Here is a 16,519-nt window from a genome sequence, read left to right as displayed (position 1 = left end):
GGCAGTCAGCAGTGACATTTTGGTGTCCTTGGCGGTAAGTGACGTCATATGTGAAGCAGAGCAGTCGAGCTGACCATCTGGCAATTCTCAGTCCAGCACGGCCAGACCCTTTGGAGGTGAGTAAAGTCGTAAGTGCTTGGTGGTCTGTACGAAGGACAAAGCGACGACCCCAGAGGTAGGTTCTCCACCTTTCCACAGCCCACACACAGGCAAGAGCTTCGCGTTCAACTGTAGAGTACTTGCGCTCAGCAGGAGAAAGAGTTCTGGATGCAAAAGCAACAACTCTCTCACTTTGATCTGAATGAAGTTGTGTTAACACTGCACCCAGTCCATAATCGGAAGCATCAGTAGTAACATAGGTTGGCAACTCAGGGTCATACAGAGCTAAGGCAGAGCTATTGACTATCAGTCCTTTAAGTGCAGTAAAACTGGATTCTGCTTCCACTGTCCACTTGAAGTGTAAATCCGTGGAGGTTCTGAGCACTGCACGTAGTGGTTCACTAACAGTTGCAAAGTCTGGAATGAACTTACTGTACCAGGATGCGAGACCAAGGAAAGATCTCAGAGAAGACATGTCGTGTGGAGCTGGGGCATGGATCACAGCAGTAACTCTGTCCTGGTCCGGTTGAAGACCGTCTTTTGAAATGGTGTGCCCCAAGTAGTTGAGTGAAGGTTGGTTGAACCGGCATTTGTGCATGTTCAGTTTGAGACCTGCGTCAGCCAGGGCTTGGAGCACCCTCTGCAGGTTTTCATCATGTTCTTTTTGTGTAGAGCCGTAGCAGATGATGTCATCCAGATATGCTTGTACGCCTGGCAAACCTGTAAGGACGATTGACATCATTTTTTGAAAGGCAGAAGGGGCAGAAGCTAAGCCAAACGGAACTCTGCAGAAACGAAAAAGTCCATCATGAGTGATAAATGCAGTAATATCACGGCTTTCAGAATGCAGAGGCATTTGGTGGTAGGCAGAAGCTAAATCGATAGTGGAAAAGACAGTAGCCCCTCTCAGATTTGAGAACAGTTCATCCATGTGTGGTAATGGATGGCAATCAGCAGCAATAGCCTTGTTTGGCTCCCTTAAATCAACACACATGCGTGGTTTTCCACCATCTCTCCTCTGTGTCACAACTATGGGAGAAACCCAAGGAGAAGCATCAATACGCTCAATGATGCCCTTATCTTCAAGGCCTTTGAGTTCCTCCGAAACAGCTTGTCTCACTGAAAATGGAAGTCTCCTGAGTTTTTGTTGCACTGGAACAGCATTTGGCAGTGTGCGTACTTTGTGTATGAAGTTTTTAGCATAGCCTACTTCCTGAACTGACACTTCTGGGGCATTGTCTGGTACCATCTGTGGCACAGCAGGTTGAACAGTAGCAGCAGTAGGAGTAATAATAGTAACAACTTTTCGACCATCAAGTTTCATGTGTAGTGCCTGAAATAAATCTAAGCCAAGGAGAGCAGCACCTGAGTCAACCACAACTAGAGTACCTACAGTAGAATAATTACCATGAGAAATAGTAGCTTTTAAACACCCTTTCACAGAAATTTTCTCTTTTGCATAGGTAACAAGAGCAAATGTAGGTTCAGTTAGGACACACTCTGCGAATAAGGTGCGATAAATGTTCTCTGGTATAATGGACACAGATGAGCCTGTATCTACAATCAGCTCAACATCTTCGCATTGTCCATTAACAGTCACTTGAACTGTGCAGAGGATCTTATCTTGCACTGTAGTGTTCATGTAAAGAACTGTGGGCTCATTAATGATGATCTCACGTACCTCCTTTTGGGCTGAACGGCATACTCGAGAAAAATGTCCTACTTTACCACACTTGTTGCAGGTCGCTTTAGCAGCAGGGCAGGAGGGTTTGTTAGCAAGATGGTTGGAAGATCCACAACGGAAGCAGGAACGACGATTACTGGCGGCTTGAGCAGTGGAAGGAGCATGATCCGGTGGCTTCTTCTTCGTATCCCAGAAGCGGCTCGACTTTGATTGCTTCTGGATGGTCCGTACTGGAGCGGAAGCGCCAGCAGCATCAGAGAGAACGTTAGCATCTCTTAATCCACTTTCAATTTGCAACGCCAATGTAGTAGCTTTAGCAAGTGTGAGGTCAGGTTCAAGTAACAATCTGTCTCTTACGCGAGTGTTAGCAATCCACTCGATCAGCTGATCACGTAGCATTTGTTCCTCCATGTTACCAAAGTCACATGCAGCAGCCAACTCCCGTAAAGAAGCTAGGAATTGATTTACCGTTTCATCCGGTCTCTGTGCTCTTTGTCGAAACTTATGACGTTCAGCAACGACGTTCACCTTCGGTACGAAATGTTCCTTTAGGGCAGTAACAGCAGCAGCAAACGTGTCTCCGGTATTCGGCAGGGTGTAGAAAAGCCTTTGGCCCTCCGTTCCCAGGGCATGAAGTAGAACCGCGCGCTTTCTAGCATCAGGCCAGCCATCCCCTGACGCCGCTATCACCAACATGTAGTTGTCAAACATCTTTAGCCATGTTGGAAATGCTATCGCTGGTTCCCCCGGGCAAGGCATAAATGGAGCAGGTAAAGGCACAGAAATAGACATCCTCGTCGCCAATATTGTGTAGTGGCTATGTTGAAATAGTAAGAATAACCGACATCACATGTGGATCAGCTTCAGGTTTTTTTACTTTCTTTTTCTTCATTTCTCCTCAACATGCAGCATCTCTTTTCATTCACAGTCACAGCTCCATCGTGTGTCCTTTACATGTAATAGCACAACATAACAGAGAGACGCCATTCCCTCTCCAGCTTTCGGGTTATCTGCTTTAAGCTGTGTGTTTGTGAATTATACCACGGAGTCAGGCACTTCTGATTTGAAGCTTTCCTTTTCAGAGGAGCCACAGTATCCAAAGTCGTACTATTGACGAGATAATCGAGCTCACTGGGAGCAGAGTTTAGGTAGCTGCTCTGCACTGTGTTGGCACTGAAGAGCATAACAATGAAGGAATTAGACCCTTAAACGTAGTTACAGCACTTTCAGAAAGACATCTACTGTAATAAAACGTAGTCCCTACTGCTGTGTAATTCATTAAAGTAAATGTAACTGTTACTAAGAAATAATCAGACAGGAGGGGGCTTTCAGGGAATACTGTTAAGTCTTCAGTTTCTATGCCATATGTCAGGACAAGATCCAGAGTATGATTAAAGTGGTGGGTGGTCTCCTTTACATTTTGAGAGAAGCCAATTGAATCTAACAATAGATTAAATGCAGTGTTGAGGCTGTCATTTTCAGCATCTGCATGGATGTTAAAATCACCCACTATAATGATTTTATCTGAACTGAGCACTAAATCAGATAAAAAGTCTGAGAAATCAGACAGAAACTCTGAGTAAGGACCAGGTGGACGATAGATAATAACAAATAAAACAGGTTTTTGAGTTTCCCAATTAGGATAGACAAGACTAAGAGTCAGGCTTTCAAAAGAATGAAAACTTTGTCTGGGTCTTTGATTAATTAATAAGCTGGAATTGAAGATTGCAGCTAATCCTCCTCCTCGACCTGTGCTTCGAGCATTCTGACAGTTACTGTGACTCGGGGGTGTTGATTCATTTAAACTAACATATTCATCCTGCTGTAACCAGGTTTCTGTAAGGCACAATAAATCAATATGTTGATCAATTATCAAATCATTTACTAAAAGGGACTTGGAAGAGAAAGACCTAATGTTTAATAATCCACATTTTTTTTTTTTTTTAAAGCCTGTCATGTCTGGCAGATCTTGCAAACAGAACTGTGATCTGAATGCATTGTTGTGCCAAACATATTTGCTATTTCAAGATGAGCTCTATAGGTTCTCTATAGGCTCCTCTTGTTACTGTGTGACCCTTTATTTTATTTGAATTATTTTTAACATGCTATTTAACAAATTGTGCCAGAAATGACAGGCTTAAGAAATAGAAAAGAGAAAAGAAAGAAAAGAGAAAGGGAAAGAGGAAGAAGAGAAAAAAAAGGAGAAAAATAGAAAAAAGAAACAGGAAAGAGAGCAAGTAGGTAAACCAAATAGTTCGTCACTTGTTAAACATAAGATATTGACAATATTTGCAAAATTAAAGATTGTGTGGGGAAAACAAAATAAAAGAAGAAGCATAGTTACACAAACCAACCATTTGTTTTATTATGTGGGTGTATGTGTTTGTGTCATGAAATGTGCTTACCAATGAAGGCAGAAAGCCGCAGCCCCGCCCATCAGAAGCTAGAGGCAGGCAAAGAGAACCCCAGGTAGCCCAGGCCACCAGCAGCCCATCAAGACCTAAGAAGACCCGTGGCCACTCATTCCAAAGACAACCGCACACCCACCCCAGCAGACAGGGGAGGGAGGTCTCGGACGGAGTCCCCGCAGTCAAGGAGCAAGGACACCAGAGAATAGAATAGAATAGAATAGAATGCCTTTATTGTCATTATACAGGATGTACAATGAGATTGGAGGGCCACTCCTGTTCAGTGCCATGTAACAGAAAATCAAACTCTCTAAAATGAAAATAAAAATATTATAAAAATATTATAATCTAGTATAATCAATATGAACAAGAGATATATAGAAAATAAACAATGTGTAAAATATACAAAAAATTGAATGTATAAAAATATATACATACATACCTACATTGGTGCATCTGTACATTGTAAGAAAGTAAATGCGTGTATACATATAATAATGAAGATGATGAATATTGCACTAGTGAATGAATATTGCACTAGTGAATGAATACTGGATATTACACAATATAGGAGTGATAGATATTGTTCAGTATGAATAATATAATATTGCACAGAGATGTGGGTGTTGCACAGTTATGGTGGGTGAGTGTGAGAGTTCAGGGTGGTGATTGCTCTGGCGAAGAAACTGTTCTTGAGTCTGTTTGTTCTGGCTTTTTTTTTTTTTTTTTTTTTTAAGCCTGTCATGTCTGGCATCTTTCACAATCGGAATGATGATCCGAATGCACTGATGTACCAAACATATTTGCTTTGACAAGAACAGCTCTATATGTTTCCTATAGGCTCTTCTTGTTAATGTTTGCAATTTTATTTTTATTTATTTATCTTTTTATTTAGTTATTCATGCCAAGTCTGACAGGCAACAAGGAAGGGGCAAGAACAAGAGGTGGGGGGGAGAAAAGGGGGGGGGGGGGGGGGGGGGGTGGGGGAGAAAAGAAGAAGAAAGGAGATAGAAAAAAAAATAAATAAAAAGATAAATAAATAAAAATAAAAGGGGTTGATATACTCACACACACACACACACACACACACATCCATACACACACCCATATGCACCTACATATACACACACACACAAACACACACACACAAGTTTATTGTTTGTAGTAATGTGTGTGTATGCGCCTTTGTCATGCAATGTATTCGATAATGAGGGCGAAAAACTGCAACCATGCCCCCCGCGATCCAGAGGTAGATAGGGAAGGACCCAGGGGACCCAGGCCATCCACAGCACAGGAGCTCAGAAGACTTGGGGCCACACATCCCGATGGCAACCGCGTACACTCCCCAGAAGAGGAAGGAGGGAGGCTACAGACGGAACCCCCACAATCCAGGGGCTAGAGTCCAGAGAGCCAGAGACGAATGTATAAAAATATATACATACATACCTACATTGGTGCATCTGTACATTGTAAGAAAGTAAATGCGTGTATACATATAATAATGAAGATGATGAATATTGCACTAGTGAATGAATATTGCACTAGTGAATGAATACTGGATATTACACAATATAGGAGTGATAGATATTGTTCAGTATGAATAATATAATATTGCACAGAGATGTGGGTGTTGCACAGTTATGGTGGGTGAGTGTGAGTTCAGGGTGGTGATTGCTCTGGCGAAGAAACTGTTCTTGAGTCTGTTTGTTCTGGCTTTGATGCACCTGTAGCGCCTGCCAGAGGGCAGCAGGTCAAACAGGTCAAAGCCATCAAAGCCAAAGAATCTGAGGCAACGAGAAGCCCCCCCAAGCAGCCAGCCCCCTGCATGGCCCGCAGCAGGGCCTCAGGGCCCCCGGCACCCGAGGGCCGCACGAGCCCCCACAGAGCCCCCCCCCCACGCCGAAGAAGCCAATGCAGCCCTGCGCCACAGCCCCCAGGGAAGCGGATCACCACCCACATCAGAACATCCAGCCCCACCCAGGAACCCGGAGGTACCCACACCCCAGGGGGGCAGGGGGGGAGAGGCAACCAGCAAGGAGCGGCCAGGATAATCCACATTTAATTGTTTTATTCTTTGGTGCCGTTGATGAAGCTGTATTATTTATTGTTTTTGAATTTTTATGCTTAAATAGCTTTTTGCTGATTTTAGCTTTGTTTTTTGGTGGTCTGGGAGCAGGCACTGACTCTGTGGGGATGGGGTTTTGGGGGGATGGCAGGAGGAGAGAAGCTGCAGAGAGGCGTGTAAGACTGCAACTCTGCTTCCTGGTCTCAACCCTGGGTAGTCAGGTTTTAGGGTTAATAAATTTGGACAGATTATTAGAAATGAGAGCTGCTCCATCCAAAGTGGGATGGATGCCATCTCTCCTAACAAGACCAGGTTTTCCCCAGAAACTTTGCCAATTATCTATGAAGCCCACGTCGTTTTTTGGACACCACTCAGACAGCCAGCGATTCAAGGAGAACATGCGGCTAAACATTCAATTCAATTCAATTCAATTCAATTCAATTCAATTCAATTCAATTCAATTTTATTTATATAGCGCCAAATCACAACAAACTGTCGCCTCAAGGCGCTTTGTATTGTGGGTAAAGACCCTACAATAATACAGAGAAAACCCAACAGTCAAAACGACCCCCTATGAGCAAGCACTTGGCGACAGTGGAAAGGAAAAACTCCCTTTTAACAGGAAGAAACCTCCAGCAGAACCAGGCTCAGGGAGGGGCAGTCATCTGCCGCGACCGGTTGGGCTGAGGGGAGAGAAAGACATGCTGTGGAAGAGAGCCAGAGATTAATATCAATTAATGATTAAATGCAGAGTGGAGTATAAACAAAGTAAATAAGGTGAATGAGAAACAGTGCATTATGTGAACCCCCCAGCAGACTAGGCCTATAGCAGCATAACTAAGGGATGGTTCAGGGTCACCTGATCCAGCCCTAACTATAAGCTTTATCATAAAGGAAAGTTTTAAGCCTAATCTTAAAAATAGAGAGGGTGTCTGTCTCCCGAATCCAAGCTGGAAGCTGGTTCCACAGAAGAGGGGCCTGAAAGCTGAAGGCTCTGCCTCCCATTCTACTCTTAAGTATCCTAGGAACCACAAGTAAGCCAGCAGTCTGAGAGCGAAGTGCTCTATTGGGGTGATATGGTACTATGAGGTCTTTGAGATAAGATGGTGCCTGATTATTCAAGACCTTGTATGTGAGGAGAAGAATTTTAAATTCTATTCTAGATTTAACAGGGAGCCAATGAAGAGAAGCCAATATGGGAGAAATCTGCTCTCTCTTTCTAGTCCCTGTCAGGACTCTAGCTGCAGCATTTTGGATCAGCTGAAGGCTTTTCAGAAAGCTTTTAGGACAGCCTGATAATAATGAATTACAATAATCCAGCCTAGAAGTAATAAATGCATGAATTAGCTTTTCAGCATCACTCTGAGAAAGGATGTTTCTAATTTTAGAAATATTGCGCAAATGCAAAAAAGCGGTCATACATATTTGTTTAATATGTGCATTGAAGGACATATCCTGGTCAAAAATGACTCCAAGATTTCTCACAGTGTTACTGGAGGCCAAAGTAATGCCATCCAGAGTAAGTATCTGGTTAGACACCATGTTTCTAAGATTTGTGGGGCCGAGAACAAGAATTTCAGTTTGATCTGAATTTAGAAGCAGGAAATTAGAGGTCATCCAGGCCTTAATGTCTTTAAGACATTCCTGCAGTTTAACTAATTGATGTGTGTCATCTGGCTTCATTGATAGGTAAAGCTGAGTATCATCTGCATAACAATGAAAATTGATGCAGTGCTTTCTAATAATACTGCCTAAGGGAAGCATGTATAATGTAAATAAAATTGGTCCTAGCACAGAACCCTGTGGAACTCCATAATTAACCTTACTGTCTGAAGAAGACTCCCCATTTACATGAACAAATTGGAGTCTATGAGATAAATATGATTCAAACCACTGCAGTGCAGTACCTTTAATACCTATAGTATGCTCTAATCTCTGTAATAAAATGTTATGGTCAACAGTATCAAAAGCTGCACTGAGGTCCAACAGGACAAGAACAGAGACGAGTCCACTGTCAGAGGCTGTAAGAAGATCATTTGTAACCTTCACTAATGCTGTTTCTGTACTGTGATGAATTCTGAAACCTGACTGAAACTCTTCAAATAAACCGTTCCTCTGCAGATGATCAGTTAGCTGTTTTACAACTACTCTTTCAAGAATCTTTGAGAGAAAAGGAAGGTTGGAGATTGGCCTATAATTAGCTAAGACAGCTGGGTCAAGTGATGGCTTTTTAAGCAGAGGTTTAATTACAGCCACCTTGAAGGTCTGTGGTACATAGCCAACTAATAAAGACTGATTGATCATTTTTAAGATTGAAGCATCAATAATTGGAAAGACTTCTTTGAACAGTCTAGTAGGAATGGGATCTAATAAACATGTTGCTGGTTTGGAGGAAGTAACTATTGAAGTTAACTCTGAAAGATCAACTGGAGCAAAAGAGTCTAAACAAATACCAGCAGTGCTGAAAGCAGCCGAACATGAAGAATAATCTTTGAGATGGTTATGAATCATTTTTTCTCGAATGTCTAAAATTTTATTTGTAAAGAAATCCATGAAGTCACTACTAGTTAAAGTGAAAGGAATACTCGGCTCTACAGAGCTCTGACTCTTTGTCAGCCTGGCTACAGTGCTGAAAAGAAACCTGGGGTTGTTCTTATTTTCTTCAATTAATGATGAATAGTAAGATGTCTTAGCTTTACGGAGGGCTTTTTTATAGAGCAACAAACTCTTTTTCCAGGCTAAATGAGCATCTTCTAATTTAGTGAGACGCCATTCCCTCTCCAGCTTTCGGGTTATCTGCTTTAAGCTGTGCGTTTGTGAATTATACCACGGAGTCAGGCACTTCTGATTTGAAGCTTTCCTTTTCAGAGGAGCCACAGTATCCAAAGTTATACGCAGTGAGGATGTAAAACTATTGACGAGATAATCGACCTCACTGGGAGCAGAGTTTAGGTAGCTGCTCTGCACTGTGTTGGCACTGAAGAGCATAACAATGAAGGAATTAGATCCTTAAACTTAGTTACAGCACTTTCACAAAGACTTCTACTGTAATTAAACTTATTCCCCACTGCTGTGTAATCCATTAAAGTAAATGTAAATGTTACTAAGAAATGATCAGACAGGAGGGGGCTTTCAGGGAATACTGTTAGGTCTTCAGTTTCTATGCCATATGTTAGGACAAGATCCAGAGTATGATTAAAGTGGTGGGTGTAATGTTCTTGTCTTATTTATAATAAAAGAGCTTGAAGAACATTGGGCTAGCTTCAGCTAGCCATTTATTAAAAGACTCAGACTTGACATGTAACATGAACTGCCATCTTAACTCCTTGTCTTCTTCTCCACCCCTCCTACGTGGGCTCTCGTACAACACTGACACCTGCTGGTGACACCTTAGTTAACACTTATCATTACATCCCCCTTTTTTTTTCAGCTGCTTAAAAGATTACCTCAGTGTCACAGCAGTTATTCCTCATTCACATAGTCTTCACTAGCACTTACATATTAAACAGAATGCAACAACATACATGTTTCAGTAATGAACTTTCCTTATGTCTTGTAACTCAATGTATGCATATGGCTCAAAAGAAATATATTCATGCTTGGTATTTTCAACACATTTCAACAAACAAACTAGCATTGGTCTTTAAAATTACACTATGACTCTTTCACTTCCTGTAACTGTAACCATTAGGAACACATTTTAACACATTAAAGTCAGCAACGCTTTACCACTTTCTTTACACAGTTAACCCGTTACTTCATTCATATTTGTTCTATGAGCCTCTCAGGTGGTTTCTTAGGTCGAGTGGACCTTCTGAGTGTTACAGTCACTGGCAATGATGAAGAAGATTCACTGTGTTGCACTTCTGTCGCAACATTCTCTTGTTCCCATCCTGTCTCTTTCTCTTGACTCTCACCATTCTGAATCTTTAACAGACTCCTCCTGTTTCTCCTTAAAACTTGACCATTCTCTGTCTCGACAACAAACGATCTGGGTCCTACCTCTTGCAGTACAGTTGCTTTTCTGTCCCACAGCTCAGGACCATCAATCCTCACAACATCCTTTTCCTGCAGAGGCACCAGATTCCTTGCTGTTTTATCATAGTTCCTCTTCTGTCTTTGCTTGAGCTTCATTCTTTTGTCAGCCCACTTGTTGTCACTCCTGTAGCCATCCTTCCTTGGCATGTGAGGAAGTGTGGTGCGCAGTTTGCGACCCATGAGCAACTCAGCAGGAGATGCTCCACATTCCAGGGCAGTGGCTCTGTAACTCAATAAAGCCAGGTAAGGGTCAGCATTACATTCTCTCGCTTTTTTAAACAATCGTTTCACAACCTGGACCCCTTTCTCTGCCTGTCCATTAGCCTGCTGATACAAAGGGCTAGAGGTGACATGTTCAAATCCGTACTGAACTGCAAAATCACGAAACTCACCGCAGTCAAATTGTGGACCATTGTCACTCACCACACAATGGGGAATCCCATGTCTTGAGAAAAAACTTTTCATGTGTGTGATGACAGACTGTGCTGATGTACTGGAAAGCTGCGCTACTTCAGGATAATTAGAGTAGTAGTCAACCACTAGAAGATAGTCCTTTCCATGTAGATGAAACAAATCAGTACCTACTTTTTGCCATGGTGCAGTGGGAAGATCTGCAATCAGCATCGGCTCTTTCTGTTGCTTGTACCGATGTTTAAGACATGTTTCACACTTTTGAACCATCTCCTCTATATCTCTGTTGATTCCTGGCCAGTACACAGCTTCTCGCGCTCTCCTTTTGCATTTCTCCACTCCTAAGTGTCCCTCATGAATGCGTTGTAGCATGTCTCGACGCATAGACTGTGGAATGAGAATCCTGTTTTGTCTCAGAAGCAGACCATTAGCCACACACAAATCTGCACGCACAGGATACCAACCCGGACAAACACCTCGTGACCATCCATTCTGGCTCAGGTGAATTACCTTTTGCAGTTGCGGGTCTTTCGCCGTCTCCTGCGCAATTTGCTGTAGCATTACATCTGATGCCGGGAGAGAAGCAGTCACCATGTTTATGTGCATTTCAACATCAACAGACACAGGGCTACACTGTGTGTCATCACTTGGAGCTGGTGCTCGTGACAGTGCATCCGCCAGAACAATGTATTTGCCTGGTGTATAAATCAGTTCAAAGTCATACCTTTGTAGAAACATCATCAGGCGTTGAATCCTGGGTGACATGTCATTGAGGTTCTTTTTTCTGATTGCTATGAGCGGTTTGTGGTCAGTTTCTACTGCAAACGTTGGTAAGCCATAGACATAACTGTGAAATTTTCCACAACCAAACACTAAGCCCAAAGTCTCTTTTTCAATCTGAGCATAACGTTGTTCAGTCTCTGTCATTGACCTTGATGCATACGCTACCGGCTGCCAACTGTCCTCTTGCATCTGTAGCAAGACAGCTCCTAAGCCATCTTTTGAGGCATCAGTGGAAATTTTTGTTGGCCTTGTTGGATCAAAGAACGTGAGCACTGGCTCAACAGCAACAGTCTGCTTTAATCTCTGCCATTCGTCCTCATGTCGCCTTGTCCATTCAAACACCGTGTTGTGACGTAGCAACTCTCTAAGGCATGTAGTCTTGACAGCTAGGTTAGGAATGAACTTACCTAGGAAATTAATCATTCCCATGGCTCGCAGTACACCTTTCTTATCAGTAGGGGCTGGCATGTCAAGTACAGCTTGCACTTTTGACTGATCAGGTTCCACCCCTGCACTTGTGATCTTGTCACCCAAAAAGGTCATTTGCGTGACCCCAAAAAGGCATTTGTCCCTGTTCAGTTTGAGTCCATTCTTTTTGACCCTCCCCAAGAGTTTTTTCAACCTTTCATCATGCTGCTGCCTTGTTGTTCCCCAAATGACCAAGTCATCAATGTAGACTCTGGTACCTTCAAGACCCTCAATTACAGATTCCATAGCTCTGTGAAAGATCTCTGGAGCAGATTTGATGCCAAATGGAAGCCTCAGAAAACAGTAACGCCCAAATGGTGTGTTAAAGGTGGTATATTTGCTGCTTTCTGGGTCCAGTCTCAGTTGCCAGAATCCATGTGAGGCATCAAGTTTACTGAAGAACTTAGCTCCAGCCATCTCACTCATGATTTCTTCTCGTTTTGGAATCTGATAATGTTCTCTTTTGATGTTTTCATTGAGATCTTTAGGGTCAAGGCACACTCTAATGTCACCTGTATTTTTTTTGACACATGTGATAGAGTTGACCCAGTCTGTAGGCTCTTCCACACGCTCAATGACACCCATTTGCATCATTCTTTCCAGTTCTTTTTTTAAAGCTGGTCTAAGTGGCGCTGGTACTCTCCTTGGAGCATGCACTACAGGCTTGGCATTTTCTTTCAGCTGAATTTTGTAAGTTTGGGGCAATGTTCCATGTCCTTGAAACACAGAGGTAAACTTTTCCACTATAGCAGAAGTCCCTTCACAGTGCTGCGGTGTACCACTTTTATTTTGTTCAGCTATCTCCAGGCTGCCTGTGTTTATCTGGTAAATCCTTTTAACCAGACCTAAGTCTTCTGATGCTTTGTCTCCTAGCAGCGATTCATGTCCAGCAGGCACAATGGTGAACAGCAGGTTGTGCTGTTTGCCTTTAGCTGTCACCTTTAGATTACATCCCCCTTTTGTTTGAATCGGCTGATTATTATAAGCTTTCAAAGGAGCGATTTTTTCTGCAAACCTTTTAGGCTTCTCTTTCAATGTCTGGAAATCCGTTTCACTAATCAAGTTAGCTTTGGCTCCAGTATCAATTTTGAATGTCACCACCGTCCCATTAACTAGCAAAGGAACAGTCCATTTATCATTAGCTGCTACATTAACCATTTGGCTTACATCAGCTAAGGACTGCACAGTCACATTTTCACCATGTGACACCGTCTTTATGAAAAAGGTTTCACTCAAGTTATCACTGTCATCAATGTCTTCCTGGACTGTATGCACGCTTTGTTCCTTCCCCTTTGAGAAACACATTTTGGTGAAGTGATTCAGTCCCTTGCACTTCATGCACCGTTTACCAAAGGCAGGACACCTTCTAGCTTCATGTTTTTCACCACATCGCTTGCAAGCGAACATCCCTTTATTATTCATTTTATTCCTGTCGGCACTGTCATTAAACTTGCTCCGCTGCGTCCTTTTTGGCGCCACAGCGTTCACTACGCCATTTTGTTGGTGCTTTTCTCCTAGCACAGGGCCTTGAAATGTCTGCATCTGGCATCGTGCTAACTCAGCGGCTTGACATATTTTAACAGCCTCGGCCAATGTGAGGTCTGACTCCCTCAATAATCTCTCTCGGAGCTTCTTTTCATTAGTCCCAAAAACTATTTGATCTCTTATCATGGAGTCTTTCAGATCGCCAAAGTTACATGACTGAGCTTTAATCTTGAGGTCTGTGAGAAAATTATCAAATGACTCACCCTGTTGCTGTAGGCGTGAGCGAAACACGTATCTTTCACACGTTTCATTTTTTTTTGTCAGGCAGTGTTCATCAAACTTCTTTACGACCTCGTCAAACTTGTCTTTGTCGGCAGGTTCAGCAAACACAAAAGTGTTGAAGACTTCTATCGCTTCTGGGCCGGCAACGGTGAGGAGCACGGCGATTTTTCTTTCCTCTGCTCATCGATCTATTCCGACTGCCGCCATGTACAGCTGCAAATGCTGTTTGAAAGCTCTCCAACTTGCATCCACATTTCCAGTCAGCTTCAGCGGACCCGGCGGTTTTACTGCATCCATCTTGTTGTGTTGCTTCCTTTACTCGACCCCGATCCTGGTACCATGTAATGTTCTTGTCTTATTTATAATAAAAGAGCTTGAAGAACATTGGGCTAGCTTCAGCTAGCCATTTATTAAAAGACTCAGACTTGACATGTAACATGAACTGCCATCTTAACTCCTTGTCTTCTTCTCCACCCCTCCTACGTGGGCTCTCGTACAACACTGACACCTGCTGGTGACACCTTAGTTAACACTTATCATTACAGTAGGTGGGCTCCTTTACATTTTGAGAGAAGCCAATTGAATCTAACAATAGATTAAATGCAGTGTTGAGGCTGTCATTCTCAGCATCTACATGGATGTTGAAATCACCCACTATAATTATTTTATCTGAACTGAGCACTAAATCAGATAAAAAGTCTGAGAAATCAGACAGAAACTCTGAGTAGGGACCAGGTGGACGATAGATAATAACAAATAAAACAGGTTTTTGATTTTCCCAATTAGGATGGACAAGACTAAGAGTCAGGCTTTCAAAAGAATGAAAACTTTGTCTGGGTCTCTGATTAATTAATAAGCTGGAATTGAAGATTGCAGCTAATCCTCCTCCTCGACCTGTGCTTCGAGCATTCTGACAGTTACTGTGACTCGGGGGTGTTGATTCATTTAAACTAACATATTCATCCTGCTGTAACCAGGTTTCTGTAAGGCAGAATAAATCAATACTTTGATCAATTATTAAATCATTTACTAATAGGGACTTGGAAGAGAGAGACCTAATGTTTAACAATCCACATTTAATTGTTTTATTCTTTGGTGCAGTTGATGAAGCTGTATTATTTATTGTTTTTGAATTTTTATGCTTAAATAGCTTTTTGCTGATTTTAGCTTTGGTTTTTGGTGGTCTGGGAGCAGGCACCGACTCTATGGGGATGGGGTTTTGGGGGGATGGCAGGAGGAGAGAAGCTGCAGAGAGGCGTGTAAGACTGCAACTCTGCTTCCTGGTCTCAACCCTGGGTAGTCAGTTTTTAGGAGGGTTAATAAATTTGGCCAGATTTCTAGAAATGAGAGCTGCTCCATCCAAAGTGGGATGGATGCCGTCTCTCCTAACAAGACCAGGTTTTCCCCAGAAACTTTGCCAATTATCTATGAAGCCCACGTCATTTTTTGGACACCACTCAGACAGCCAGCGATTCAAGGAGAACATGCGGCTAAACATGTCGCTCCTGGTCTGATTGGGGAGGGGCCCAGAGAAAACTACAGAGTCCGACATCGTTTTTGCAAAGTTACACACCGAGTCAATATTAATTTTAGTGACCTCCGATTGGCGTAACCGGGTGTCATTACTGCCGACGTGAATAACGATCTTACCAAATCTACGATTAGCCTTAGCCAGCAGTTTCAAATTTCCATGAATGTCGCCTGCTCTGGCCCCTGGAAGACATTTGACTATGGTCGCCGGTGTCTCTAGCTTCACGTTTCTCAAAACAGAGTCACCAATAACCAGAGTTTGTTCCTCGGCGGGTGTGTCACCGAGTGGAGAAAAACGGTTAGAGACGTGAACAGGTTGGTGGTGTACCCGGGGCTTCTGCTTAGGACTACGCTTCCTCCTCACCGTCACCCAGCTGGCCTGTTTTCCCTGCTGCTCGGGATCTGCTGGGGGGGAGCTAACGGCGGCTAAGCTACCATGGTCCGCACCCGCTACAGGGGCCTGGCTAGATGTAGGATTTTCCAGGGTGCGGAGCCGAGTCTCCAGTTCAGAAAGCCTGGCCTCCAGAGCTACAAACAGACTACATTTATTACCAGTACCGTTACTGCTAAAGGAGGCCGAGGAGTAACTAAACATGTGACACCCAGAGCAGGAAAGTGCAGGAGAGACAGGAGAAGAAGCCATGCTGGTAGTGAGTCGGCTAAGAGCTAAGCTACTAGCTGCACTAAGCTAGCAAATTTCTAAAAACAAATCAAGTCAATAATGTGAATACAGGTGATTCAGTAAAGAGTGTGCTCTAGATAAAGTAGGTGAAGATTACACTAAAATATGTTGTTATCCAGATGGATCGAGCTATACAAACTTAACAGCTAACAGACAGCAAAACACGACTGTGCTCCAAAACAGGAACAGGAAGTGATACAATACCGCAGTGAGAGCCAACACCAAGTGACAGCACATACGGGGGACGAATATGCTTCTTTTCGTGCAGTGTCATGTGTGATAATAATGTCCAATTCTTTCTCCCATTTCTCCTTAATATAACTTGTTGAGTGGCCTCGTAACTCAGTAATGTTCCGGTAAAGTCTTCCAATTATTTTCTTGTTCAGTTTTGATTTATAAGCCTTAATAAACATTTGTGTGATGGTTGAGATATTCCCTTTAAGAGAACATTTAATATCTTTGGTGTAGTAATGACGGAGCTGGAGGTATCTATAGAAATCCTGACGATTTAGAGTATATCTTTCACACATGGTTTGAAAATCAATAAGCTCAAGATTATCAATTAAAAGGCATATCGTAGTGAT

General features: G+C 42.8%; 1 protein-coding gene across 1 annotated transcript; it reads right to left on the bottom strand.

The window, feature by feature from the left end:
- Positions 1-9,618: 9,618 nt before the first annotated feature.
- On the bottom strand, positions 9,619-13,870 carry LOC115782116 (uncharacterized protein K02A2.6-like). Its single transcript, XM_030732135.1, has one exon. The coding sequence runs from the start codon at positions 13,625-13,627 to the stop codon at positions 10,019-10,021; it is 3,609 nt and encodes a 1,202-aa protein (XP_030587995.1). The 5' UTR covers positions 13,628-13,870; the 3' UTR covers positions 9,619-10,018.
- Positions 13,871-16,519: the final 2,649 nt, after the last annotated feature.

Source organism: Archocentrus centrarchus, chromosome 6 (assembly GCF_007364275.1).
Source record: "Archocentrus centrarchus isolate MPI-CPG fArcCen1 chromosome 6, fArcCen1, whole genome shotgun sequence".
NCBI classification, from domain to species: Eukaryota; Metazoa; Chordata; class Actinopteri; order Cichliformes; family Cichlidae; genus Archocentrus; species Archocentrus centrarchus.
Note: the sequence above shows the minus strand (reverse complement) of the source record. Positions and strands in the feature narration are given on the sequence as shown.

Excerpts from the sequence above, each read along its gene's own strand:
- LOC115782116 (XM_030732135.1), bottom strand. The coding sequence starts at position 13,627 with ATGATAAGAGATCAAATAGTTTTTGGGACTAATGAAAAGAAGCTCCGA.